The sequence below is a fragment of the Ricinus communis genome, chromosome 1 (assembly GCF_019578655.1).
Source record: "Ricinus communis isolate WT05 ecotype wild-type chromosome 1, ASM1957865v1, whole genome shotgun sequence".
Taxonomy (NCBI): domain Eukaryota; kingdom Viridiplantae; phylum Streptophyta; class Magnoliopsida; order Malpighiales; family Euphorbiaceae; genus Ricinus; species Ricinus communis.
In genome coordinates this window covers 5,974,538-6,001,527 of record NC_063256.1, presented here as the reverse complement: position 1 = coordinate 6,001,527, position 26,990 = coordinate 5,974,538, and the positions used below count along the sequence as shown (strand labels likewise).

The 26,990-nt window shown below is 30.9% G+C and overlaps 4 protein-coding genes and 1 long non-coding RNA gene across 6 annotated transcripts; 2 read left to right on the top strand and 3 right to left on the bottom strand.

Annotated features, from left to right (window-relative positions):
* Positions 1-1,506: 1,506 nt before the first annotated feature.
* On the top strand, positions 1,507-14,732 carry LOC112535164. Of its 2 annotated transcripts, none has more exons than XR_007217310.1 (4): positions 1,507-1,915; positions 2,050-2,153; positions 2,303-2,515; positions 14,382-14,732. It is a non-coding gene; the product is annotated as an uncharacterized LOC112535164 (long non-coding RNA). The 2 variants fall into 2 exon arrangements; XR_007217311.1 differs by lacking the exon at positions 14,382-14,732 and adding an exon at positions 6,840-7,773.
* On the bottom strand, positions 2,656-6,479 carry LOC8276692 (calcium-transporting ATPase 12, plasma membrane-type). Its single transcript, XM_025157689.2, has one exon. The coding sequence runs from the start codon at positions 6,361-6,363 to the stop codon at positions 3,193-3,195; it is 3,171 nt and encodes a 1,056-aa protein (XP_025013457.2). The 5' UTR covers positions 6,364-6,479; the 3' UTR covers positions 2,656-3,192.
* A 2,789-nt stretch (positions 14,733-17,521) lies between the features above and the next one.
* On the bottom strand, positions 17,522-18,489 carry LOC8276693. The gene has a single exon (XM_002520907.4). The coding sequence runs from the start codon at positions 18,313-18,315 to the stop codon at positions 17,707-17,709; it is 609 nt and encodes a 202-aa protein (XP_002520953.2). The 5' UTR covers positions 18,316-18,489; the 3' UTR covers positions 17,522-17,706.
* A 2,471-nt stretch (positions 18,490-20,960) lies between these two features.
* LOC8276694 (calmodulin) lies at positions 20,961-22,018 on the bottom strand. Its single transcript, XM_002520908.4, has 4 exons — positions 21,793-22,018; positions 21,537-21,694; positions 21,393-21,470; positions 20,961-21,292 (listed from the first exon to the last, which is right to left on the bottom strand). Exons 1-4 carry the CDS (start codon positions 21,866-21,868, stop codon positions 21,158-21,160), a joined length of 447 nt encoding a protein of 148 aa, XP_002520954.1. The 5' UTR covers positions 21,869-22,018; the 3' UTR covers positions 20,961-21,157.
* Positions 22,019-23,586: 1,568 nt separating this feature from the next.
* Positions 23,587-24,476, top strand: LOC125371114. Its single transcript, XM_048379412.1, has 3 exons — positions 23,587-24,101; positions 24,191-24,311; positions 24,357-24,476. The coding sequence occupies exons 1-3, from the start codon at positions 23,587-23,589 to the stop codon at positions 24,474-24,476; spliced, it is 756 nt and encodes a 251-aa protein (XP_048235369.1).
* Positions 24,477-26,990: the final 2,514 nt, after the last annotated feature.

Sequence of the window (26,990 nt, the reverse complement as noted above, 5' to 3'; positions counted from 1 at the left end):
TTTATTTTGTAAATACGAAACTAGAATGAATCAAATTAAGTTCATATTAAAAAATGAAAAATTTTAACTCCTAAAGTACTGTGATGAAATGGCAAAACGGAAAAGATAAAGACATAATATTTAAATTATAGGACATGTTAACATGGCACTTCCTTTTTGAATTAAACGGTACCATTCGGCCCTGAGATCAGGTATCTACATGATCCGAGGTATATGTTGCAATTAACCTATTTGCCTCCTTTAAAGTCGTCTCAAACCGTTTGAGGAAAAGAAAACACATTAAACATGTCGTTCATATTAAAAGAAAATCATGTTTACTAATGTAAGTGCCACGTTAATATTTGCTAACAATTGTATATAATTTGATCATTATTATTTAACGATCATTATTTCTTAACGATCATATTTATAAAATATTAAAGTAAAAATAAACCACAAAATCTAAAATGAAAATACGGTAAAATACATTGTAGTTTATTGAAGTTTTTTCAAAAAATTTAAAAAAATCTTATCGATTTTTTATTTATTAAAATTTTATTTTTTTGCTCACTATTGATCACCTTTACATCTTTGGTGGTTCTTTTTTTTTTGTTATTATTAGTTTTAGTAAATAAATATTAGTATTTTTTGAAGAATTTTATGATCCCCCATTATAAGAAAATAAAATTTATAATTTTATTTTGATATAAAATTAAAATTAAAATGTTAAAAATAGATTAAAAAAACCTACCCCTCATGATACGGCCAAATCTATTTTTTCCTTCCCTGGACAACTTTCTTATATATATATATATATATATAATCAAATTTATAGTAGATTAGATTTAATTTTAATACTTCTAACAGTTTTGAGTTTAGAGTTTGCAAATAGCACAAATTTATTTAATATTAATATTTTAAATTTTTATTTAATTAATTTTCATTTTAAATTTTTATCTAATTAGTATTTTTATTTTATTGTAACAAGTTATCTTATTAATCTAATATTTGTTTTTTTTTACCTTTTTATAGTTTCTTTACTTTTTTACAGTTTAGCCCCTAATAAATTAATTGAATATTTTCCTTTCTTTTATGCATATCATTTGAAATAAATAAAATATGTTATTTGGTGCCCAATGACTCCTTTTTACAAATTAAATTAATTTACTTTGGAAAGAATTATCATTAGTGACAGAGTGTGCAATCTTATATGACGGTGTTAGATTGCACTTTGATTTAAAATCACAAGGTAATATATTTAAAATGGTGCAATACAACACAAATTGTTTGTAAAAAGATTTTTAAAAAATGAGTTGGCACTTGCTTATTATCAGATTAAAGAAAGTCTTGCACGTAAAAGTTTTCATAATGGGCTAATAAGAACAAGTTGAGTCGGATCAATTATTACAAAATTGTTTATTTAGTTTGGTATCATTAGTTTTGAGTTTTAATGAAATTTAAAATGAAGTCCAAATTTATGTGCAAAGTTTATTTGTAAGTATCTCGAAAACGGTTTGAGGTTGTTTACGATCTCAGCAAGATTAATAAAATTAATTATTATAATATTATTATTACTTAGTAATATGATCTTCTCTTATAATACATAATAAATTTATTTTCAACTTAATATATGATAATAATTTATCAATTCTCATGAAATACTAATAATTTCTTTTTATAATATCATTTTTCATATACTAGATTACGTTAACGAGCTTTGGAGTGGAGAGCTTAGAAATGTTTGAAATTTGTTCATAAAAATGAATCCAACGTAAAGTTGTTTAAGATGATAGCCTTTTTAATAGTCAAATGAACGAACCGAGCTCAGTAGCTCGGAACAGTCAAGAAATGGTTTTTATTTGGCTGGAACTGGAAGCCTAACAAAAAGCCACCTTTAATTTAGTCTCTCCATCTCTTTAGTTCAGTCTTTTCCAAGGTTCATTTTCATCTTCATTTTGATTTTCTGCGTTTCTCTTCGGATTTGATTTTGTTTAGATGGTGTATGCGTGTGTGTCTTTATGGAACTTGAATTTGCCTTTCTGAATTTTGGTTAAACATTGTTATTTCCAGGATGACACCATAATAATAGGATGGCTTATATGAACTGACTGATTCAGTTTTATGCTCCTCATTCGTGTTCTTGAAAGGATTGGCATGGCAGGAAACGTTTCTATGTAAGTTACCTAATTCTTTCTCTGTAATATCAGATTCTGTTGAACCGGTTGTTAGTTTGTAGTTGCTCCTGATATTTGGTGTTCTTGCATTTTTTTTTTCTTCTTTTGTTTGTCAATGAGTACGCATTTTTCTTTTTTTTCTTCTGTAGACTGCAAGAGTATAACAAGAAGACCGGGCACAGTGAGAAATCAATTCATTTATAGGAAATCAAACGAGTTACAAAATTGAACACCAAGAATTCTCATGAAAACTCTCTTGCTCCAAACTGCAAAGGAAAAACACAGAATAAGCTTCGACCAACACAAGATATTAATGTACGGAAAATCAGTGTGGAATGAGAACCTAATCTAATCTCTAGAAGGTAAATTTAACAAGACATCATTACTTGATTCATCGAGACATCACTATGTCAGTCATCAAGACATAATTACTTGATTCATTTGTTACAATATAAGCAATCAACTCCTTTCATTTCTTTTGATTTTAAGCATAAAGCAATAATTCAAGAAGAAGCATATCCGGCCATTAACTCAAAAAAGCTTTTACTGATGCACAAACCCCTTTCTGGAAGATAGTTTTACATTGGCATGAGGTTTTGTCTCAATACACAAATCCTTTGGTGCAATATTCATGTCAGAATAGGATTCGTGTATTAGGATGAAATATGGAGTATATTTGGCTTCTGACGTTGGGTGATGCTGAATTTGTAGCCTGCCATCTTTGGGCAGTAATTTGTTAGATCTTGCAGGAATATGCTGTTGGGTAAGGTGTTAGGCTTCATGCTATGTTTAGTTTTTGTCATGATAGTCGTTTGGTCTGATCCTTGTCTAGTCTTATCAACCAACTCATCCATGCCCATTGTGCTGGCTGAACCAACTATTGGATCTTCTGCTAACTCGAGCCACACCTCTTTCCTTCTCATCTTTATCCATAGAATCTGCCTTTTGGCATGTTCTTTATCTCAATCTACCATGTTTTGTTATTTAGGTCATGCCATTCTCCCACCTAATAATTCCAGACTCTTTACCTTCTGCCACACTAGATTCCAAGCCTAGAGGAAGAGGGTTTTCTATGATACATATGTTGCAGTGCCTTTTTGACTCTGGATATTGGCCTTTTCAGAAAACTGAGGAATGGCGTTACTGGCACAGGAATTAGTTTCACAACCCAACCAATTGGCCATGATACAGCTGCAATTACAATACAAGCTACCCATTGCTGCCAATTCAACCTCTCGGTACTTGCGAACTTCTTTAAGAATTCCACCATCACAACTTGAAGAATTATTGTTATACCCACAATACCAAGAAACAGATGATTCCTATGGAGGCCTTTGAATACATTCTGCTTCTCCAACTTCCTCGCATTGAACTCGTTGAAAATTTGGCAAAGTACGAAACTATTGAATATAATTGTATCATTTACCTCTGGACTCACGTTAAAGATAGACTCACCCTGGAATTGTAAAGTTAGGAGGACTGATATCTGGTATAGAGCTTGAGCTAGGAGGTTTCTCCACATAATATTTGTTATGAGGGGCTCAGTCCTACCCACAGGTGACCTTTGCATTAGCTCATCAGTTGGCCTTTCTGTAGCAAGGGCCAGGGCTCCAAGCGTGTCCATTATCAGGTTTACCCACAGCAACTGGACTGCTGTCAGAGGAACTTCACCGGCAGAAACTGCTGCGATGAAGTTGATGACAAGAGCTGCAACATTAACAGTTAGTTGAAACTGGATAAATTTTTGGATGTTGTTATAGACGCACCGTCCCCACCTCAAAACAGTGGCCACAGAGGTAAAATTATCATCCAGAATGACAATATCTGAGCTCTCTTTAGCAACCTCTGTGCCCTGAATGCCCATAGACAGTCCTATGTCTGCTTCTTTTAGTGCGGGTGCATCATTTGTGCCATCTCCAGTCACTGCAACAACATGACCTTTCTGTTTCAAGCATTCTACCATTAGAAGTTTGTCGAAAGGCGAGGACCTTGCCATCACACAAATCTTATCAACCTTTTCCATTCTCTCCTCATGTGTGTAGTTCCGAAATTCAACACCTTCTACCACTACTCCATTGTCTACTTGGTGATTGAGCTCTAATATTCCACATTCCGTAGCTATTGCTTTTGCTGTGAAAACATTGTCCCCAGTTATCATTTTGATTCTGACTCCTGCAGACTTGCAAATTTCCACGGCTTTCTTGGCTCCTGGTCGACATGGATCCTTGAGACCAACAATGCCTAGCAAGGTCAAACCATCTTCTTGTAGCCTTTGGCGTGAATTTTCATAATTTTCATTCTTCAGTTCTTCCTCTTTAATCTTCTTATGAGCAAAAGCTATGCATCTGAGGCTACTAGCTGCCATACCTTGGATAATTTTCTCAATTTTACTTCTTTCATCTTCATCCATTGACTTTACGATCCCATTGCTCTCATAATAATTTGAGCACATTGCTAGTATCATCTCAGATGCTCCTTTCCAATGTACATGTGTGGTGTTATCAGCCAATTTCCTTATTGAAACCCCACTTCGTTTTTTCTCTGAATTAAAGGTTTCAACATGCAGAATTGTATAGTTCGGCTTTATTTTTTCCATGTCCATCCCCAGCTCAGAAACAGCCCATAAGAGAATTGCCTTCTCGGTTGGACTACCTGAAATCTCTGGTGTAGAACCTGATGCTGGTTTGTAAATGCTGCCTGTTGTGTTTAAGCCGACTGCTTGGTGGAACAATTCAAGAGTTGTCGGAGCAATTTCTTTGTAAGAACCTTCCTCAATGGATTCTTGACCAAGCCAGAACTTAGTTACTTGCATCTGGTTTAATGTCAAAGTGCCTGTTTTGTCAGTACAAATAACCGTGGCCGATCCCATTGTTTCACAAGCTGAAAGTTTTCTGACCATGGCCTGATCAGCCATCATCCTCTTCATTGAGTAAGCTAGTGTTAGCGTGACTGCTAGTGGCAAACCTTCTGGAATCGCTACAACCACAATAGTGACTGCGGCAGCTACAATGCGTACAACAGCATTTATAATGTCATCTGTAGAAGTTTTGCTACCTTGGTACTCTGTCACCCCATTTTCATCTTTTGTATTTTTGGTGAAATAACGAATTAACATGACTACAAGAACTAGAAAAGCAACTGAAAGGCCCACCTTCCCAATAGAAGATGTCAGTTTGTCAAGCCGAGCTTGTAGTGGTGTTCTTTCATTCAAGTCACGATTAATTGAGCTCATCATTTCGCCCCACATAGTGTTCATTCCAACAGATGTCACGAGCATTCGACCATATCCATCTGCAACTTTTGAACCAGAAATCAAGAAGGGATTCCTGGTGGAATTGACTTCAACGTACTCACTTTCTCCTGTCATGCTTGACTCGTCAACTTCTAAAGAATGCCCATCCACGAACAACCCATCAGCTGGAATTTGGTCTCCAATTTTCAGATAGACAATATCTCCAACAACAATATCAAATATGGAGATTTGTTGTCGATGTCCATGTCTAAGAACATCAATTTTGATGTCGCTACTTATTCGCGATAACTTATCAAATTGCCTCTCCTGTCTATAGTTGCTGAGGGCCGAGACAACAACAACTAGAAAGACAGCAACAAAGATACTTCCACCTTCATACCAGCCTTCATCTGCTCCATGTTCTCTGATGCCAAAACCAAGAGCAAGAGCAGCACAAGCCAAGAGGATTAGAATGGTGGTGTCTTTGAAAGCTTCAAGCACGAAATACAAAAGACCTTTTGGGGGAGGCTTATGGTAAGTATTGGAACCAAACATGTCACGACGTGTGCTGATTTCACGGTCGTCACCATTGATTCCGTGTTCTAACTTTGTCCCAAGAGCAGTGGCAACACTTTCAACTCCTCCAAATTGGCGAAGAGCTAAGGAGTCCTTCTCTTTTACCATTTCGGAAAGTCTCTTCTTATCGACATCTGAGACACTAGAAACAGTCTCATGTTTATTTTCATGTTGACTGGAACTGACTGGCTCTACATTTAGTAAAGTGTAGGAAACATTATGCAGGACATCAGAGTGATGATAACTATTTGTTTCTGATACAATTATATCTCTCACAAGAGAAAGCATTGTTCGTGCAGAATAGATAGTTAAGTATGCAATGCGCCATCGTTTCTGAGCTTTGTTGAGGGTGTTGGCAAGTAGTTTGCTACAATTGAATTGCGCCTGCTTACTACTTGTCATGGCTTGTGTCTTTTCTTTATTAGGAAGTTGCTAATAATATGCTAGGAAGTTGCTATGAGAAAAAAACAAACTGCTAACAAGAGAAGTCAGTTAAGGAAGAAAGGCTGTTTTTGAATTTCATTTCCAAGAACATAACCTCAAGGTGTGTTTTTATACTGAAGTTGAGACGGATTAGCTTGTTCACATATTCAGAGATGGGACAGGCTTTAAATTTCCACTTAATTTCCCCTTCGCCCCCTTTTTTGTTTTCTTTATTATACATCTGTAGGGTTTTACTTTCTTGTACAACACCTGACCTGGGTTTTAATCTAAAAAAATTAAATTGTTTTGCTGTATGACATAATGACATTTATATGGAATTTTCTAACATCTCCTGCACAACTATGAACAAGGTGCATTAATTAATAATGTAATATCATCTGCTGACTCTGGCTACTGTTAAGGCTCATGGATCTCATTTTTTTGCTTTCTGTCAGCAACATGTTCTCATGTTACTGATTCCTTGAACATTTAGAAGTGTTGAAAGGACAAAAAAAGAAAACAAAAGAAGAGTATTGTCCAAATTGGATGAATTTGCATAACAATTTAAGGTCGGCAAAGGAAGTTTCCCAGAATGGAGGGGATGCAATACATAGAGACATTTGAGTTTGACCCTAGGAAATGGGAAACGCGGTTTCATATCAGTTTTTTTTTTTTTTTTTGTCTATTATTTAAGTATGTTGCAGACTTTGAAGACTTTAAAGATTAGATGTTAATTGTTATAATGTTCCGGCTAACTAGCAACTAGTCAAAACCTACCGTGCGGTTTATGTCTTTCTTGCACGCTCAGGTTTTGGTTTGGGTGATGTTTGCAATTTGATTTTGGTTTCTCTATCATTTCATTTGTTAGGTTTGTTTCAAACCGACCAATCTTAATTACCAATGAAACCAGAAAGGAAACTGAAATGAAATCCAGATGATAAAAGAAAACCCAATTTTTGACCATTTTCTTTTCTTTTTTTTATTTATTGGTTTTGGTTGTACGAGTAGAATTATCTATGTACTTTTGGCTATGCTGAGCGAGTTTTGTTTAAAATTTTTGGATTTGAACTCCAAGGTTTAACATATGGGTATCTGTAGTTTATTCATTGGTGGGTATTCTTAGGATAAATCTGGACTATATGGCACTAAATGGTGCTGTACTTCGACGACTGTTGTGCGGTTGTCGTTTTAACTTGTCTTTGTGCTTTTGTGGCTGCCGTTTGGGGAATACTTTTTTTAATCTGCTTAGTGGCGATTGGTGTAACGGCCGAACAGAACAATGGAGCGTCTTTGGAATTGAAAGTTTATGTTTTGTCCGTACAAATTGGAATCAATTACAAAAGACTTGGTCAGTGCCGCCCTGGCCGGACTTTAATTTTCTCCGATCAATACATTTTTCCTCACAGTATTTTACTAATTTCGATGGATGCTAAATGAGAATATTTGAACCAAAGACTTTTCTAATTCTTCACTCCCAATGCCAACAGAATCTAATTAGTACCGTAGCTGACATGAGTATTGGATTTAGAAATTTTGTACATTTAAATATTTGGTTTAAAGGTTTAATATAATTAATAATTATTTTTACTAAAAAATTATATTAAAATTTTTAATAAAAATTTAAAAATTACCAGTTAATAACTGATTTAATCTCAATCAATTATTGACTATATAATTCCTATTTTAAATTTTTTTCTTATTAGGAGAAAGTTTATTTAATTTTTTATTTAGATAACATTATACTTATTAATAATAATTTATTTTAAGTTAATTTTATATAATTTATAATAAATAATTATTATTTTAAAATTATATTTAATAACTAAGCAATTATGATATTTATGACGTGATATTTAAAATAATAAATTTTTTATTAGTGGAATTTTAATTTGAATTCCTACTATTAAAATAATTTTTATAAAAAATTTAATAATAAATATAATTGAGTTAAATAAAATTAACTATAATATTTTTAATTTATATCATTTAAAATAGTATAATAAAATAAAATATATTTAAAAATAAATTCTATCTTTAATGGTCATTTAACATACTAATAATAATTGTTAATAAAATTTTACCAAACAATTTAATTTATCAGCTATCAATTATCAGTTATTAGCTACCAGATGCACTGATCAGTCGAATCAAATAAGTACTTCAACTATTGCTATTTTTAAGTACTTTTAGAGATCATAAATTATATTATATGAGATAATTGATAGCTAATTTGAAAAACTTATCATCAAAAAGCTTAATAATTTTGTGGATGAAACTCTCATTTAAATTTTTAATATTTTATTTTATTCTTATGGCTTTTTCTTTTGTATATAAAAATGAGAAACGGTTTATTATCTACCTATAATAACATGAACGAAATTATATGATATACGTGAATTCTGTATGTAGAAGGACATATTAATAGATAAAATAATCTTTATATATTTTTATTATTTATCAAAATTTATATTTTAACAATTCTTGTTTTAATTAGGATTATATAAAAGATACTATAATTTAATTATAATGGTAAAAATACTTAAAAATAAACAAATGATTATATTACTAATTTGATTATAATTAGTATGGACACAAGTAATCATTCGGTTAATTAGAATTATGACTATTAAAACTAATCGAAATATTTTACTTTAAAGATAAAAGTTATGTTAAGATTTTCTAAAACTAATTAATCTTAACCCTTACAGATTTAACTTAATATTTAATTTTATTTATGATTTTCTCATCAAATTAGTACAGTTTTTGGAAAATGTATTAAAATATATATTGAACTACTTATTTCAAAAAAATATACATTTATCATAACTTCGGTAATTGATATTAAATTTATATGATTAATAAATATTAATTGACGCATCTCCATGCATCAGAGGTGCAATAGTGACTAGTTTTCTTTTGTGTCAGAAGCATTGTGTGGAGAGACATCATGGACTAATAGGGTTGCATTAATTCAAATCCCTAAGGAAATTACTATGGGGTGATGTGATCTTTGCTTGTGTCAGAAACATTATGCAGAGAAAACATCACAGATTAATAGAATTCGAGTAATTCAAATTTCTCTAATTTAATAATCTTAATAATCTTAATATTTTATTTCACTATAAAAATTTAATTATTGTTAAAAATATATTTATATATGATAAATAAGTTTATTATTTTATTATTTTTATAACACATTATTATTACGTCTCTTATTTTTCATCTCATTTAACATAAAAAAAAAATTCATATTGATATTAATAACATGTGATATGTTAAAAACACCATTTTATTATTTTTTATCAGGTTGTCACACTAATTATTAATTTTAAGTATTTAACTATTTTATTATTTTTTATTGACAAATTTAAACACAAAAAATACAATTATCCAAAAAATAATAATTAACACAAAATAAATTTAGATTTAAACTATCAGATTATATCATATTTATAGTAATTCAAATGCATCACATAATGTTTTAGCCAATATATACATAGTTCCTTAAACTTTCTTAGAGCAGTCACTCGGCCATTTGAACTATTATTTAGCCTTTATAGCCACCTAAATTAGTTATTTTAGGCCATACAAATCATATTTTGTTGACTTGTACATGTGTGTGTATCTACGTAGATAAAGACAAGCGAAAGTAAATTAATATATGATGTGTCTAAGTTGGTACTCGCAAATGTACGAAATGTTCCTATAGTAAGAGTAACTTCACCACGAGGTCGATTTCTCAAGAAACTATGAGACCACTTATTATAAAAATTAATTATCAATACAGAATAATAAAAGTAAATCTAAAAACTTTAAACCAGTATTTTTGAGAGAATAATAGTAAATTAAATAAACTATAAAGTAAATATGCAATGATATGATGTATGAAAACTATATGCTAAAGATAGTATTTAGTCTAGCCATTTACTTAGTAATTTCCTTGTTTTACTTTAAGCCAAAATTAATGAAAGAGATGGTGATGTGACTTTTCTTTTAGTATCTCAAACTAATAATGCAACTAAAATTTCTTATACCTATATAAATTGAAGTAAAGTTGGTGTTTCTAATATATTCAACCTAAATATGTTTATAAGAATTACTATTGCTAAATTAATATGATGGTTAATTAACAATAATAACTGAAACTAATAAAGATATGAAGGTAAAGAAATCATTCATTAAATAAATAAATAACAAGGTTCATACATAAGTAAAAAAGCTAAACTAAACACTTACGAAAAGTAGTCTAACATATTTAACCAAATGATCATGATATTAAATAAAAAGACATAAAAAAATAAATAAAAACTCCTTCTAGATTCAAAATTCTTTCAAGTATGAAGATAATTGATCCTCACTTTCCACTTCTTGAAAAGCTCCATAGATTTTAAAAAGAGTAACGAAAACTAAACTAAAGTGTTTATAGAATAACTATAAAAAATTGTAGAGAGAATAATAATGGACAGATGCATAGAGCACATAGGAGAAAACTCTATTCCTCCTTAAGAATTAGGTTTGCAGATATATATATATATAAAGAAAAGTCCTCCTCTAAATAAGTCTCCCTAAAGATAAGTATACCAGTATAACTCTATCTGAAAAATAAGACTATAGGTATCCTTATCTCCACCAAGTATTATCCCATAAATAACTCTTAATATAAATCATAATAATTATACAAAATAATTAAAATATCTCCATTGGGCCTTGTATAATTCGGCTAGCACAATAAATAGCAGGTCTATGCGTTTTAATCTTGGACCTTGATACGAACATGTCCAATTAAGCTCATTTTTAGTATTTAGCTCCATATTTTTCTATTTTGGCTAATATTACCTGAAAATAGACAATTAAGCTTAAGTGAGATATAAATACTTATTTTCACCATATTATATATAGAAAACATCATTAAAGCTCTAGAATACCTTAAATATCTATATATAATTTGGACATATCAGTATGATATAAATATTCAATACTAAATACACACGTGATCCCTTGAACTTTTTGAAAATAGTCACTTGGCTACTTGTACCTTTGTTCGGCCCTTATAACTTGAACTAATTCTTTTGGACCATATAAATCTCATTTTACCATTATTGAAAAATAAGCTAGGAAAATAATACAATACTTTTTAGAATTCTAAATCTCCAAATTCACGTGTTGCTTCTCATCTTCAACAAACCTATAATAATCTTTTTTTATAATGTATGAATATATTCACTCTCAAAGTTACAATATTTTTTTGAAAGTTTTTACCAAATATGATATGTGCATTACATAATTGTCCATATTTGAATATATATCAATTAAAATTGATGACGCAAAAAAGTATGATTTGAACCTTGTACAAGTCAAATTCACGCGGTCCCAGTAACAACAAAATAAGATTTAAGTGGTCTAAAATAACTAGTTTATGTGGCTATAAGGACCATACAAAAGTTAAAGTGGCGAAATAAGTATTTTCAGAATGTTCAAAGAGCTACATATGCATTCAGTGGTAATCTTTTAATATATGTACAAAATAATTTCATGTTAGAGTACTTGTTTTACACGTCTTTCCAATAATAGCAAAATTAAATTTACGTGGTTCAAAAAAATTAGTTCATATGGCTAAAAATCAAATAAAAGTTAGCTGAATGACTATTCTCAAAAAGTTTAAATAATCATGCAATCGAATTAGTTTTGTTGGGAGCAAAAATGAATCATACAGTTAATCGTAATATTAATAGTTCTTTTTTGAATTTGAGGTTGAATATTTAAAAGATTTGAAGTCATTATCGTTAACGGATTTGTTTAGGTGAATTAGCTATTGGATCACAAATGTCAACACACCTACAAAGATTTTTATTTAAAAAAATACCTAACTTAAGAATTTAAATTATTTAATGAGTTGAAATAATTTTTTTGATTTCATGTCATCATATATCAAAATTTAACTAAAAAAAGAGATATTAAGATTAGATTAGCTTATAATTCTATAATATATTCTTTATATGTATTAAATTTCTTATTTAAGGAGCTATTTCATAAATAAAATTTTAATTGACTTTTTAGAGCATTTTCAGTAGTGTCTTTTATTTTAAAAAGTATTTTTATTTATAAAAAGTAGAAATTTTTTTTCAGTCCAAAACTCTTTTTATTTTTCTCATTTATTCTACTTTATCCAACAAGTATTAATATCTTAAATTATTTTTGTTAAAAAAATTATTTTCTTTAAAAAAGAAGCTAAAAAACAGTAGATATCAATTAATAAAATATATAAGAACTTGTAATATATTAATTACAAATAAATATATGCAGAGAGTCAATGACTCTCTACTTTATGTTTAAAACATAAAGAGTGCATTGAAAAGTCATTTTATAATAAAACTTTCTAAAATAAAAAGTTTGACATATATAAAGAGTACATTAAAAATATTTTTACTCTTTATATATATATAATAAAAAATAGGTTTAACTCGCTATATTTATAAAGTCAAATTTTACTATTTATCTTGATTTGGATAAATACACTACAAATTCATACATAATTATTCTGATATTTTTTATTCTATTTTTTTCTTCTATTGGCTAAAACTAAGAAAATAAATTGAAACTATTAATATTTATAAAAATTAAAAAAATATAAATATAAACATGTATCAGATCTAAAATAATTTTTTATTTTTTATACTTAAATATTTTTTTTATATATCAAATAAATAACACTCTGATAACATCTAAGAAACAACTAATAAAAAAATTTGGATAAATTGAGGGATAGTTAATTTGTGTAAGATTCAAAAGTCTGAAAAATAAATTTCAAAAACTAAGATGAGGAAGCAAATACAAATAGAGGAGTCGCAATTTCGTTTCTCGACCCTTTAATAAAATCACAAGTCGCCATCAATGCGCTGGAAAACAAATTAATAGAGTCAAAGTCATTTTTATAACTTTCACAAATTCCCATCTCATAGCCACAGTTTCTTTGCAGAAAAAGGCCTACTTACTTAAGGACCTGTTTGGTTTGCACGACCTGCTCTTATCGTATGCTCTTTAAATTTCATACTAATCGATGCACTTTAAAATTTCATGATTAAGAAAACATTAATAAACTTAATTAGATTATTCATATTTTTTTTATAAAAAAAAACTCATTACACTTTTCAATAGACTAATAAAATTTTATAAATCCAATTATAGATAAAAGTTGGAATAGTTAAGAGTACTTTCTAAAAGTTGGATTTCCATAATAGTTATTTTTTAAAAATTAAGAATTAATTGTAATTATTTTGTTTAGTTCAAATATAATAAAAGACAACCTTACCATAAATTTTTTACATATAAGAAAAGATGACTTATACATTATCAATTAGGATATAAATTATTTCAAATATCAAATAGCTAATAAGAATTGAAATTCATTTGATTAATGGTAGATAATTTTTACTAACTTAGAATATAAAAATTGAAAATGAATATATAAATCTTTTTAGGATATATGAATATCAAATATATTTAAATCAATTAACAACTAAACAATATTTTATGTACATATTACTTTTTTGAATATATACAGTTCGATTAGATACATATCGAAGAATATATCATCCTACTTTGAAAAAAAATATATACAATTCGGAAAATACATCATCCTATCTTGAGAAAAACATTGATTTGGTAAGGCAGGACCAAAACAGAGCAACATTTTCTAATACGACTTTACCAAACGATACCGAAGGACAAATCAATTTCTTCAGAGTCACTATCAAAACACAACGTCAATGACTTTTAGTTTAGTGAATTACTAAAAGATTATTGTTATTATCCCTGAAATTGAGCCACTTGCTGTTCAATTAAGTGCAGCTTCCTGGCAGTTTCCATGTCCATAAAATTCCACTCCAGTGGAACTTTCAAAGATTACATGTGTTTGCAATCTCATACAGATTTTATTAATGAATGAATGACTCTTGATGCAACTCTTTTATTGGATGATCGTGTTTGACTCTGACCAGGCAAATCACAGCAACAGAGATTGTGTTCAACGCCACCAAGGAACTAAATAGAAAACAGAGAGTGATGGAGGAGGAAATGGGTTGCCACTAAAGGCGGCAATTTATGGAGGACATGGATTACAATATTATTTTCCCAAAAGCATGAGCTATACTTTCTTCTTTAGTGTTCAAATGTGAGCTTACTTCTAAATATGGTTCGGCATCATGTGAATTTAGTCGAAATAGTTGAAATATTGATGTACTCGTCCCTTTCTTTCTTTCCTGGTACCATACCAGCAGCCTTCAAAAGTTTCTGATACTATACTATTACTAACAATGTGATTCCTCTATGCTTGATTAACAAAGCCTATCATTTTCACCTACTTTATTAATTGCTATTTTTAAATTTCTTTAATGAAAACACTTAAAATTAGAAAATTAAAATATTTGAAAGATTAGTGCTTATGGAGAAAGAATAAAATAAAAGGTAAAATATAAATAATTTATTGGACTTCAATAAAGTATCTTGCTTCTTCTATTTAAATTATAATAAGATGCATTTTTATTATATACATGATGCTTTTCTAAAAATAAATAGCACCCTTAGAAATACTCTTATAAACAATTTAATTCCCTAAAATGTTATATATGTTTTAAATAAAATTATAATTCATTTAAGATGAAGAAGAAAATTATTAAAAGTTCATTGCAAAGCTATTTTTCATATTTGATATCTGAGGAGTGTGATTTTAACTCTTAATAGTTTTAGGAAAAAAAAAAAGAAGAAGAAGAAGATGAATTAAGAACTTGTTGTAAAAGTTATATTCTTTATTGCGGAAAAAGAAGAAAAAATTAAGAGAATATTTAGAGAAACTCTAACTATTTCAATTCAAATTAAAAATTTGTTCAAAAACATTTTGAGAAGAAAATTTATGACTCAAAAGAGAAATAGACGATTTGCATAGAAAATAGAAGGAGTTGGCTTCCAACTGCTGCACTCGCTGAGGTACCATTTTGAAACTATTGCTGAAAATAGTAAGAAGACTGATGTTTTCAGAGACAACGTCTTAAACTATGTAATGAAGACGCTAATAAAGGAGACAAAAATCAGTACTTTCAGAATTCTTATGGAAAAGAACGAAACAGCTTTGAAGTAAAGCTCAAGCCAGTCAACACAATCAAGGAAGACATGTGGAAATAAAAAAAGAAAGTCTTCAGAAATATTTTTAAGAATAATCATTTGGCTTTACACCAAACACTTTCTATCAGAAAATTAGTTTATTATGTTTAGTGTATTTATATATATATATATAAATGATTACTGAGATATTTATAACTCATTCAAATTTTATATTTTAACTTTATAATTAAGTACAAGAATTAGACTAAAATAGTAAAGTTGAATTTTATTTTTTTAATGACCAATCCTCGACTATCAACAGCAGCCGAAAGTGATTACTTTGAATTGATGCGTTAATGAATGTATATTTAGTCAGGTTTTACATAATATTTTTCTTTTTTGAATAATTATCTAAGTTCTTTTAATAGGCGTATAAAACCCTGGAAAATGACTTCCAATTTTGAAACGAATCTCTCTAAAAATAACTTTTTAGTTTCTTTTTACCAGAATAATATTTTCTAAATACAAAAATGTGAAGAATATTTTCTGATGAATACTCTCTAGGAAACAAGTAATGCAAAATTTTAAGATAATTTTTTAAAGATATCTTAAAATTAATAAAAAATTATTGTTCTTACCGTATATTTTTTTTTAAATACTGTTTTCTAACTTCTTTTTTCCTAATTTTGTGTGTGGTTACTAAAAAACAACAAAAAAAACTAAAATGGTAATTTAAAAAAAAAATTAAAAATCATATTTGATATTTTAACACCGTAAAAATAAAAAGAAATTAGTAAATTTGATAAAAAAATAAGTAAAAGGGTATTTCTGATATTTTTCCAAATTTTAAAGGCTACCAAACTATGGGCTTTAAGGCTATTGTAGCTAAAAAAATTGAAGCCCAAACTTGTAGGCTATACAATAAGCCCAAGCATAATACCATAGAGCGCAAACACCAGGCCCAGCATTTAAAACAGCACTTGCGTAACTAGGACTTGTAACTAAACAGCAAGTTCGCTGATTCAACTTTGCAAAAGGGCATGAATCCGCCAGGCACCATTTTGAAGCATTGGCCCCCATAGAAAACATCAGAGGAAGCAAAAGCTAAATGATAGCGCCAGCTGCAGTATTGCTAGTTTTCCAGTTTCAAGCCTTCTGTAAGAAGTGAATAAAAGAAAACAAACAGCCTACAGACAATAAGCCTGGTCGAGCACTACTCAAAACTATTGCCCAAGTCTTGCTAATTTACATTCTTGTTGAATCCAGGGAAAAGCCTAGAATCCTAATTCCCTTGCAGTTTAACTAATATCTAAAGCCTTAATGAATCCGACCAACTTTTCTAACATCCGTAGATTGCCCTAAGAATCACATTTTGTATTGACATAGCTCTGCAGACTACACATGGATCCCAGGATGAGAGAAGAATGCTAACAGGCTCCTACCAATTCACAACTACAAAGCACCAACCAAAACAATCTAGCACTCTCGCATACATGAAAATCATGAGAGGAAATTCTCAATGTGTCACCAAACGATCAAAGTGATGAGTTGTAGAGAAATATTATAGTCTGCTACTGAAAACAAATGTCGATCAAGCTATGTTTTCTTGATTATAAGAAATTTCAAACAAGGAATATGACTGCAAAATATAGTAAAACGATTAAAGAAAATTAACAGGAAAAAAACCAAACAGTAAGCAGTGCTGCAGCAAACTTCAGAATTCGAAGCAAGGGCAATAAGATAGCAGTGATGATGCTTAAAGCAATGACACGGTCATCATACTAATTAATTTTAGTTGCCATAAAGCCTAGCAATTTCGAAAGTGGTTTTGATGATGACAAAGACCCTAGTAATGCTTCTATCGCATTCGTTCCCACGTGCTGGGGCAGCAATAGCAGGAAAAGTGCAAGCGCTGTTTTAACGTCCGAACTCAAAAGAATACCAGAAGCACTACAAAGGCTCAAGGACTTTATTATTATTATGTCATTGTTACTAAGCTAAGATTTGAAAGCTGATTTTAACTGAAAATCAACCAATAATATACTTAAACACGATGAATTTTATTGATTGTCATTGCATTAAGAAGAAGTACATTGATTACATTCTGGCAAAATTCTTTACAGTTCAAGAAAGTAGAAAACCTCCTCCAAAACCAAAACCACAGCCAATTAGGATGTAAAAGTTAATAGGGAACGTACCTCTCCACCAAGCACATCAAAATCCCCATTACTTTTGCTTAAAAAACCATGTATATTTTGGATCAAAAGCCAGCAACTCACTAGCTTTTTGATTAGTAATGCCAAATCTACATTTATCATCGATTCCCATCAAACTAAACCATTTAATACCAGTCTTCTCTGGCACTGAAACCAAACACATTAATCTCTTGACTACCTCCTCTTTCCCAACGGCAATTCTCGCTTCACTAAAAGGCCTAAAACATTTCTCCTTAGCAAAACCAACACACTTCTCTTTAGCTGCAACCAGACACCCTTCCATTTCACGCTCCTCGCAATTTTCTTTCTCTTTCAAGTCAGCTACTTTCCATCCAATCAAGTTGCGCCACCACGGTGGCTTGCATTTTTGGGATGCGGATATTGCGCACCCTATCCTGGCCCCGCCTTCGCATTGAGATATGATTTTGGACTCGCTTAGCTTGTATGCTGTGGCCCAGGATTGGGGGTTTCTGAAAGCAAGAAAGTATGGACCGGAAGATGGGTCGTCGGATTCGGCGGCGGGTATGGGGCCCCGGAGAAGAGGGATTTGGAAGTCGAATTCGATTGTGGTAGCTGATGCCGAGTACTCGTCGAGGTCTTTAGGCATTGAAGGGTCCATTTTTTGGGTTTTAACTTGATTCTGGTTAATTGTTAAAAAAAAAAAAAAACTTGATATTAGTTAAAGATGAAAAAGGAGGAAGATTGAATAAGAGAACCTGACAGTGGATTCCCGAACGGCATAGTAAATGACTAAACGACATATTGGCAAAGGCATTTCGACGCCCAAAGGCAGGATCTGTGGCGTTCGTTTTTGAGCGAGTAACATTTAACAAGCTTTTAAATTATATTTCTTTTAAATTATTAAAAAAAAAATTACGGATCAAAACTTTAAGAAATTTTCTAATTTACTTTTCTTTAGAATCATACTTTTTTTCTTCTTAAATTCAAAAATCACGAAAACAACTCTTAAATTTTTTTTTTTTCAAGAGATATATATTCTTCTTTTTCTTTTCTTTTTTCTTGACTTTTTTATTAATAAAACATTAAATATTAAATAAAATATAATAACATCATTACACGCATTTTAAAATAAAACAAAAATAAAAATTATATAAAAAAAAACATTATTAATAATGCTGCTTTAAAGTGATTTTACTAAGCTATAAGAGGGTGAGATGAAAAGAAAAGATCAAAATACCCCCTAACTTGTATTATTTCGCTTCTCCACATGTTTTATACAATTAATTACTTTTCTTTTTAAAAAAGCCAAAAAGAATATCTGGATAGTGGCTTCAGCTTCAGTCCGTCCATGTGTTACAATTGCTGCTCTTCACCTGTTCCACTCTATCAATACTAGAAAATTGATTAGAACATACCCCACATCAATTACAATCACTAAAATCGCTTCCCACCATCGTCTACAGTAGCTACTCTTCACCATCTACTATCAATCCTATTCCTACCATCTCTGTATGTCCGCATAGACTAAGATAAATTAAATACCGCAATAACTCTTCAATTGTCTAATTGCTCATTGGTTGCTCACCACCATCTGTTGCTGATGATGGGCATTGTAGGGACAATTCCAAACCATATAAAGAAATGGGATTCTACTAATACATTGACGTTTTACGAGGTCGTGAATGTGTCTTATTTCTTATGCCAATAAGCATGATCTAGCATTATTATTAAAATCTCTGATGCATCTTTGGGCGGTTCTTTTGTCTTTAGCTTTTCTGGTACATCATTTCCTGTTATTAAGAAATTTATCTAGTTGTCATATTAACTTAGTTGGATATAGATTTGTTCAAATTTGGAGCCGTAGTGTAGTGGGTTTGGGTTGGATTTAGTCGGGCTTGAAAATTTTCAATTTAAATTCAAGTCCAGTGTGGCTATGCAAACTTAAACTTTTGATCAAGTCCGTTATAAAACATATACTATGTTTTTTTAATAATTTTCAAGCCGAACCAAACTTATTAAGTAGATTTTAAATAAATGATATTTTTAAAACCGTTCAAAAAATAAATAGATTTTTATTGCATTAATTGGACAATCTATAAATCTCCAATGTTCATTTCAGTGCAGTGAACCAACCGACAAATAGTTTTCTTAATCTCTCATTCTTTGAACAGAAGGGACAAAAATAGTAATTCCGCCATAGGCTATCTACACCGCGCAACGCTAACTAAACTAGCCAAATTTGTTCACCGCCTTGGAGCAAACACCTGAATCAATATACTGATTTTATAGCAATAACTTAATAGCAAAGAGTTCATTGGCCTAGTCTCTCATTTTTTTTATCAATCTTTCTGAAATTCAACCGTAATCGAATCGGTTAAGAGTGTGATATGTTTCTCTTAAATTCATTTATTCTTATTAAAATTTAATTTCAACAGCTCAATTTTATTAAATCATTGTCAAATTCAGTAACACTTCAATTTAATCGAAATTCTAATTTTTAAAATTTAATTAAGATTAAATTAACTATTAATTCTTCACTCAACTTATTGCACCAGTTGAATTGTTCTGGTCTTTTCAAACATTGTCAGTGACCTAATATTATTCAATGATGAATTCATTTTTTTATGTTTGTTTCCATAGAATTTGTGTATGTGGTCCGAAGAACAAGCAGTGTTCCACTCAAAATATTGACAAGAATCTTTCCACCATTTAGGAACAAGAATAGAATGGCATAATTGTCAAAGTCAGAAAAGAAGGAATTAGTGCTGTCATTGACCATGAAATATTGCGTTAAGATCTGTTGTGATTGGATTTGATAAGTAAATACTAAACTTATTTTTATCTAATATAATGCCTTAACAAATTCCCTACTTTCACCGGAAACACATGAGCCTCAAGACCTGCATGTAACAATGTTCATGCGGCATCCTTTTAGAAGCACGAGAGAAAAAGAAAAGAAAAAAGAAGTTTAAGGCGGTAAAGATGAGATAATAATACATACCTTATTATATATTTTTATTTGATGTTTTTGTTAGTGAAGTGTGACAGATTCGTTCTGCCTTTTATCTTATATAGCAAATTTATCCTTAACATTTTACACTATAGAACACTTTTTAAAATTTGACAAAAATGATTATTTCAATCCTTTTAACTAACTTAGTGTAGTTTGAATTAATAGCTGACTGATGAAATATATTTTATTAACTGATATATAATTGGAAACGATGAAAAACATAAGTTTAAAAGTACTTTTCATTGGATAGTTTATAATATTATTCTCAAAATGTTAAGCTTGAGATAATATAAGATTGAAGGTTTTAATTATCTGATTATTCATGAATAATGATCATAACATAATAGTTTTTCTTTGGCCTTTTTCGGTTTTATACTCTACAACACTGTCATTATTAATTGAATATAACAAAAAAAGAAAAAGAAAGAAAATAAATAACACGGGCTTTGAATGTGATTGATCATGTATATATAACGAGTGAAAATGATTAGAAAGCCATCATCATCCTTGCGAATTCCTCATAACTAACCAGACCATCCCCATCCAAATCAGCCTCTCTGATCATCTGTTCTGCCTCCTCCTCTGTTAGTCTCTCCCCCAGATTTATCATCACTTGCCTCAGCTGCAATTCACAAACACAAAATTGCACCATCAACTGTAATCAGACGCTGCTTGAAACAAGAAAACTTCACCTGCGAATTGAGTTCTCTCTGTACACTCACCTCATTTGCTGATATAAATCCGTCCTGGTTTCTGTCAAATACCTTGAAGGCTTCTTTCAGCTCCTCAACAACATTTTCCTACAAGAGTCACAATTAACCTCAAAAGGACATCAAAGAAAGAAAGAAAGAAAAAGAACTGTTTACCTTCATTTTCCTTCCCATAATGTTCAAGAACTCCTGAAAATCAATAGTTCCATTTCCATCAAAATCAACTTCACTTATCATGTCTCGAATTTCTTCTTTCGTCGGGTGTCCATCTAATGATTGGATAACAGTCGCCAGTTCTTCCATCGTAATGAAACCTATACATTATATTATATAATATATATATATATATTATAAATTTATATATCTGAAGAAAACAAAGGCAAATACTGTTACGTAAAGAAAAAGAACGCACCATCTGAATCCTTGTCAATCAAGCAAAAAGCCTCGTGAAACTCGGCGATCTGATCTTCTGTAAGTGCGTCTGCCATTCTGCAATTCCTGGGTACGTGGAAAGAGTAGTGTTCTGTATGTTTAGCTATGGAACCAACGAGAAAGAAAAATAAAAGAGAAAGGAGGATGTGTCTGTAATGTATATTGATCGAGAGGCTAAAGTCTAATGATACGATAAAAAGGTTTGCTGAGGAAATTGTAATTGTTTATTACATTTTAATTTGAAGTAGTCTTACGCGCTTGAGCAAGCAACATTTCCATTCAAAGCTTGAATATTTCTAGAAGTGGGTCCTTAAATTAATTGTCCAAATTTGAATATGATGAAATTTTAATGGCATTTTTTCAATATTTTGTTATCCTCTTGCCTCTGAAATCGTAAGCTTCAAAGTCCACTCATGATGACTTAAAAACTTCTCATGTATTTAGGAGAACTGCTTTTTCTTTTTCATTACATAATTTTCTTTTGGCACACTGTATAATTTCACTTAAACTTTTATTATTTAATTATTTTAACATTTTAATTTTCAATTTGACCTACCAAACATCTAAATTATGTTTTTATACTCCATAAAATATTTTTAATTTTCAATTTAATATAATAAAGACGTAAAATTTATTTTATAATAACTTTAAAATACCTATACATAATTCATGTGGATGTGTTGAGAGTGAAGCTATGTGTTAAAAAATATTAATATATCATAAAAAGAAATAAGTTGAGGTGTCTATCAAATTATATTAAAATTTAAAATGTTAAAATAATTAAATGGGCTAAATTCAATTTAGCCTAAGCTTTTTCTTATTTTCCTAAGGAGAATAATTTAAATTCTATCCTAATTTTTACCGGTTCTCAGTAGAGTTGTTTTAATATGCTTAAAACGCATGCATAAAAGTTATATAGACTTAATTATCTATAATTTATATAAAAATTCTTATATAAACTTAGTGTATATACTACAACTAATAGAAGAGTGACACATATGTATGAGCGTTTTACGTTTTGATATTAGATGATTGATACATACTTCATCATTTAAAACTAATGAATTTATAATGTCAATCATATATCAATTTAGTGTATAGGTGCGGACATACACCAGGTCTAAACAAAAATTTTCCTAATTCATAATATCATTTTTATACATAGAAATACGAATAAGGAATAATATATAAATGCATTCTAAACTTCATATTTAATTATTGCTAAATATTCTTATAAGATATAGTTATTTTGGTAAATTATTAATTAGTGTATTAATTATGTTAAAGAAAATATAAAAATATACAATTTCTTCAATATTTAACATTTAATAAGATTAATATTTAACATATAATAAGATTTTTTTACATACTTAATTAATAAAATCACAATCGACTTAGATTCTAAAATATAAATATAAATAAAAAGATAAATGGAAAAATTCATTGAACTTCAGCCTTTCATGGAGCCCCATTTATTTTAGATTATATATTATAAGTCATATATATTAGGAGTCTTCTAGTTGACCTTTTCCTACGATTTGTTAGAGTATTTTTAGCTAATCTGTTAGTCTTGGTTGTTAGCTGATATTTTAGTTTTTCTGTTTTGTAATGGCTTTATAAAAGTCTAGCCCTTTTCTTCAATAATTTATACTCCCACATTCAATTGTTTTGTATTTTCTGCAGTATTTCTTAATACTTTACATTTGGTATCAGTGCCCCCCACTAGGCTTATAGAGAAGAAGCAACAGTCTTCGAGTGTTTTAACACTAAGAGAATGAGTGACAACAAGACTCTTACGAAGATCCCTCACTTTAATGGTCACGATGATCACTGGAGTGAGCTGATGGAGAACTTGCTAAGGGTAAAGGGTGTGTGGAGTTTGGTGGAGAATGGCTTTACAGAGCCAAGAGCAGGGACAGTGCTCACTGGTACCCAGAAAATGCAATTGGTAGATGCCAGAACCAAGGATTATCAGGTCAAGCACTATCTCTTTCAGGCCATTGATCGCACTATTTTTGAACAAATTTTGGATCGAAAAACAACCAAAAAAGTTTGGGACTCAATGAAGCAAAAGTTTGGAGGCAATGACAAGGTGAATAGGTCTCCTCTTAACTTACTAAGAAGAGATTTTGAGGTTTCAGAGACGAAGAATGATGAAAGCATTACCGAGTATTTTACAAGAGTAATGACGATCTCCAATAAGATGCGGAGCAATAGAAAAGACATGCTTGACTCAAAGATTGTTGAGAAAATCCTACGAACTTTAATTAAGAAGTTCACATTGTTGTGGTATTCATCGAAGAATCAAAGGATATTGATAGTATGTCCATTAATGACTTGCAAAGTTCATTAATGGTACACGAACATAAATTTTAAAGGGTGAGCAGCGAGTATGAGGATCAAGTCTTAAAGGTTGATTCAGGATCTAGAATAAGAAGTAGAGGAAGATCATCTCCTAGAGGTAGGGGACGAGGAAAAGGAAGGACAACATTCAACAAGGCAACTGTTGAATGTTATAAGTGTCACAATTTATGACATTTTAAGTATGAATGTCCAAGTTGGAATAAGGAGGCAAATCATATAGAGGTGGAGGAGGAAGATGAAGACGAGTTGTTGTTAATGGCATATGAAGAGCTGCATGAAGACATGATTCGTGATGCCTGATTTATAGATTCAGGGTGCTCAAACCATATGTGTGGAAATCAAGGTATGTTTTCATCTTTGGATACAACTTTCTTTCATACTGTCAAACTTGGAAATAATACTAAAATAAAGATGATTGGAAAGGGAGTTGTGAAGTTGGTTTTGAAAGGTACCAGTTATGTTATTGGTGATGTGCACTGTGTACTGGAACTCAAAAATAATCTTTTGAGCGTCGGTCAGCTACAAGAAAAGGGGTGGGGAATGCTGTTCAAAGATGGGGTGTGTAACATCAATCATCCAACAAAAGGAAAAATGGCAGAATCCACCATGAGTGCAAACAGGATGTTTAAAGTAATTGCCGATTCTACCATTAAAGCTAAGGAAGAAAAATGTCTGCAAATCAGCATCACAGATTAATCCAAGCTCTAGCATCATCATTATAGTCACCTAAGCTACAAAGGACTGCATACTTTATAAAGCAAAGAAATGGTGGTTGGTTTGCCGAAAATTGTAGATTCAAATATCACCTGTGATGCATGTATGAAAAGCAACCAACACCGAACTCTTATCCCCAAAAGAGCCATTGAAGAGCAACAGAGAGATTATAATTAGTACATACAGATCTTTGTGCCCAATTACACCAGCCTCTAGCAGCCACAAGAGGTACTTATTGAGTTTCATCAATAATTTTTCTCGAAAGACTTATTTATTTTCTTTTAAAAAAGTCAAAAACTTTTTATCACTTTAAACATTTCAAGACTATTGTAGAAACAAAAACTGAAATGTCTATTAAGTGTTTAAGAACAAATAGAGGATGAGAATTCAATTTTGCAGAATTCAATGATTTTTGCAAACAACAAGGCGTGAAGAGACAGTTGACAAAAACCTATACTCAGAATTCAATGATTTTTGCAAACAACAAGGCGTGAAGAGACAGTTGACAATAGCCTATACTCCACAACAAAACAGAGTGGCTGAGCGCAAAGATCGTATTGTGATAAACTTGGTAAGAGCCATGCTATCAGAGAAGAAAGTACCCAAAACCTTTTGGGCAGAAGCTGCAATGTGGGCAATTTATGCCTTAAATCGATCGCCTACTTTAGCTGTGAAGAACATGACACCAGAAGAAGTATGGAGTGAACAAAAACCTTCAGTGGAGCACTTTCGAGTATTTAGTTGTGTGGGACATGTCTATATACCAGATGCAAAAAGAACAAAGCTTGATGATAAAGTGTAAGTTGTGTTCTACTTGGAGTAGGTGGCGAATCTAAAGGGTACATAATGTACGATTTAGTTGCAAGGAAAATTATTGTAAACCGTGATGTGGTTTTTGAAGAAGACCGCGTGTGGAATTGGGATGTAGATTACGAAAAAGAGCAGCTGATGGATTTAGAATGGGGAGACAATTCTGAATCAATTACAGATGAAGGAGAGGTAGTAGAAAATGAGAATGAAGCAGTAAATGAACAACCAATTACTGAAGAGAATTTGACAGCAAGGAAGAGTAGAATTCGACATCCACTAATATGGATGACAGATTACACATCTGGTGAAGAACTATCAGAAGATGATGAAGTAAATATGACAAGCCTAACGCTTAAAATTCGACATCCACCAATATGGATGGCGGATTACACATCTGGTGAAGAACTATCAAAAGATGATGAAGTAAATATGACAAGCATAGTGCTTATGGTGTCATATGATCCTACAAGCTTTGAAGATGTAGTTAAAAGTTCAAAGTGGAGGCTGGCCATGGATGAGGAAATCAAATCTATTGAGAAAAATAAGACCTAGTAGTTAGTTAAGCTACTAATTGGAGCCAAAAAGATAGGAGTAAAGTGGGTTTATAAAACTAAGTTGAATGAGCTTGGTGAAGTTGACAAATACAAAGCAAGATTAGTGGTAAAAGGTTACTCCCAGCAGCATGGAATAGATTATACGGAAGTATATGCACCTGTAGCTAGGTTGGACATGGTGAGAATGATTATTGCTCTTGCTGCACAAAGGGGATGATGTCAAATCTGCATTATTGCATGGGAAATTTAAGGAAGATGTGTTTGTTGAACAACCAAGAGGATATGAGAAGAAAGAAAGTAAACATATGGTTTATAAACTACAAAAGGCTCTTTACGGATAAAACAAGCACCTAGAACTTGGTTTAGTTGGATTGAGTCCTACTTTATCAAGGAAGGATTTGAAAAGAGTCCTAGTAAACACACACTTTTCTTTAAAAGGAAAAGAGGTAAAATTTTAATTGTCAGTATTTATGTAGATGATTTGTTATATACTAGTGATGATGAAGTGTTGCTGTATGAGTTTAAAAATTCCATGAAGAAGCAGTTTGACATGACAGATTTAGAAAAAATGAGGTTCTTTCTTAGAATTGAGCTGTTGTAAAGAGCTGATGGTGTCTTTATATGTCAAGGAGAATATGCAGCTGAAATACTCTAAGTCGTTTTGGCATGAAAGAAAGCAATTTTGTTCGCAATCCCATTGTTCCTGGCCAAAAGATTGATGCAGATGAAGAAGAAG

Bases quoted from the DNA above. Each gene is read 5' to 3' on its own strand.
- LOC8276692 (XM_025157689.2), bottom strand. From the start codon at position 6,363: ATGACAAGTAGTAAGCAGGCGCAATTCAATTGTAGCAAACTACTTGCC.
- LOC8276693 (XM_002520907.4), bottom strand. From the start codon at position 18,315: ATGGACCCTTCAATGCCTAAAGACCTCGACGAGTACTCGGCATCAGCT.
- LOC8276694 (XM_002520908.4), bottom strand. From the start codon at position 21,868: ATGGCAGACGCACTTACAGAAGATCAGATCGCCGAGTTTCACGAGGCT. The intron at 21,695-21,792 runs GTGCGTTCTTTT...TATAATGTATAG, and splicing joins GATTGACAAGGATTCAGATG to GTTTCATTACGATGGAAGAA. The intron at 21,293-21,392 runs GTGAGTGTACAG...TGTGAATTGCAG, and splicing joins GATTTATATCAGCAAATGAG to CTGAGGCAAGTGATGATAAA.
- LOC125371114 (XM_048379412.1), top strand. From the start codon at position 23,587: ATGAGTGACAACAAGACTCTTACGAAGATCCCTCACTTTAATGGTCAC. The intron at 24,102-24,190 runs GTATTCATCGAA...TAAATTTTAAAG, and splicing joins AAGAAGTTCACATTGTTGTG to GGTGAGCAGCGAGTATGAGG. The intron at 24,312-24,356 runs GCAACTGTTGAA...TGACATTTTAAG, and splicing joins GAAGGACAACATTCAACAAG to TATGAATGTCCAAGTTGGAA.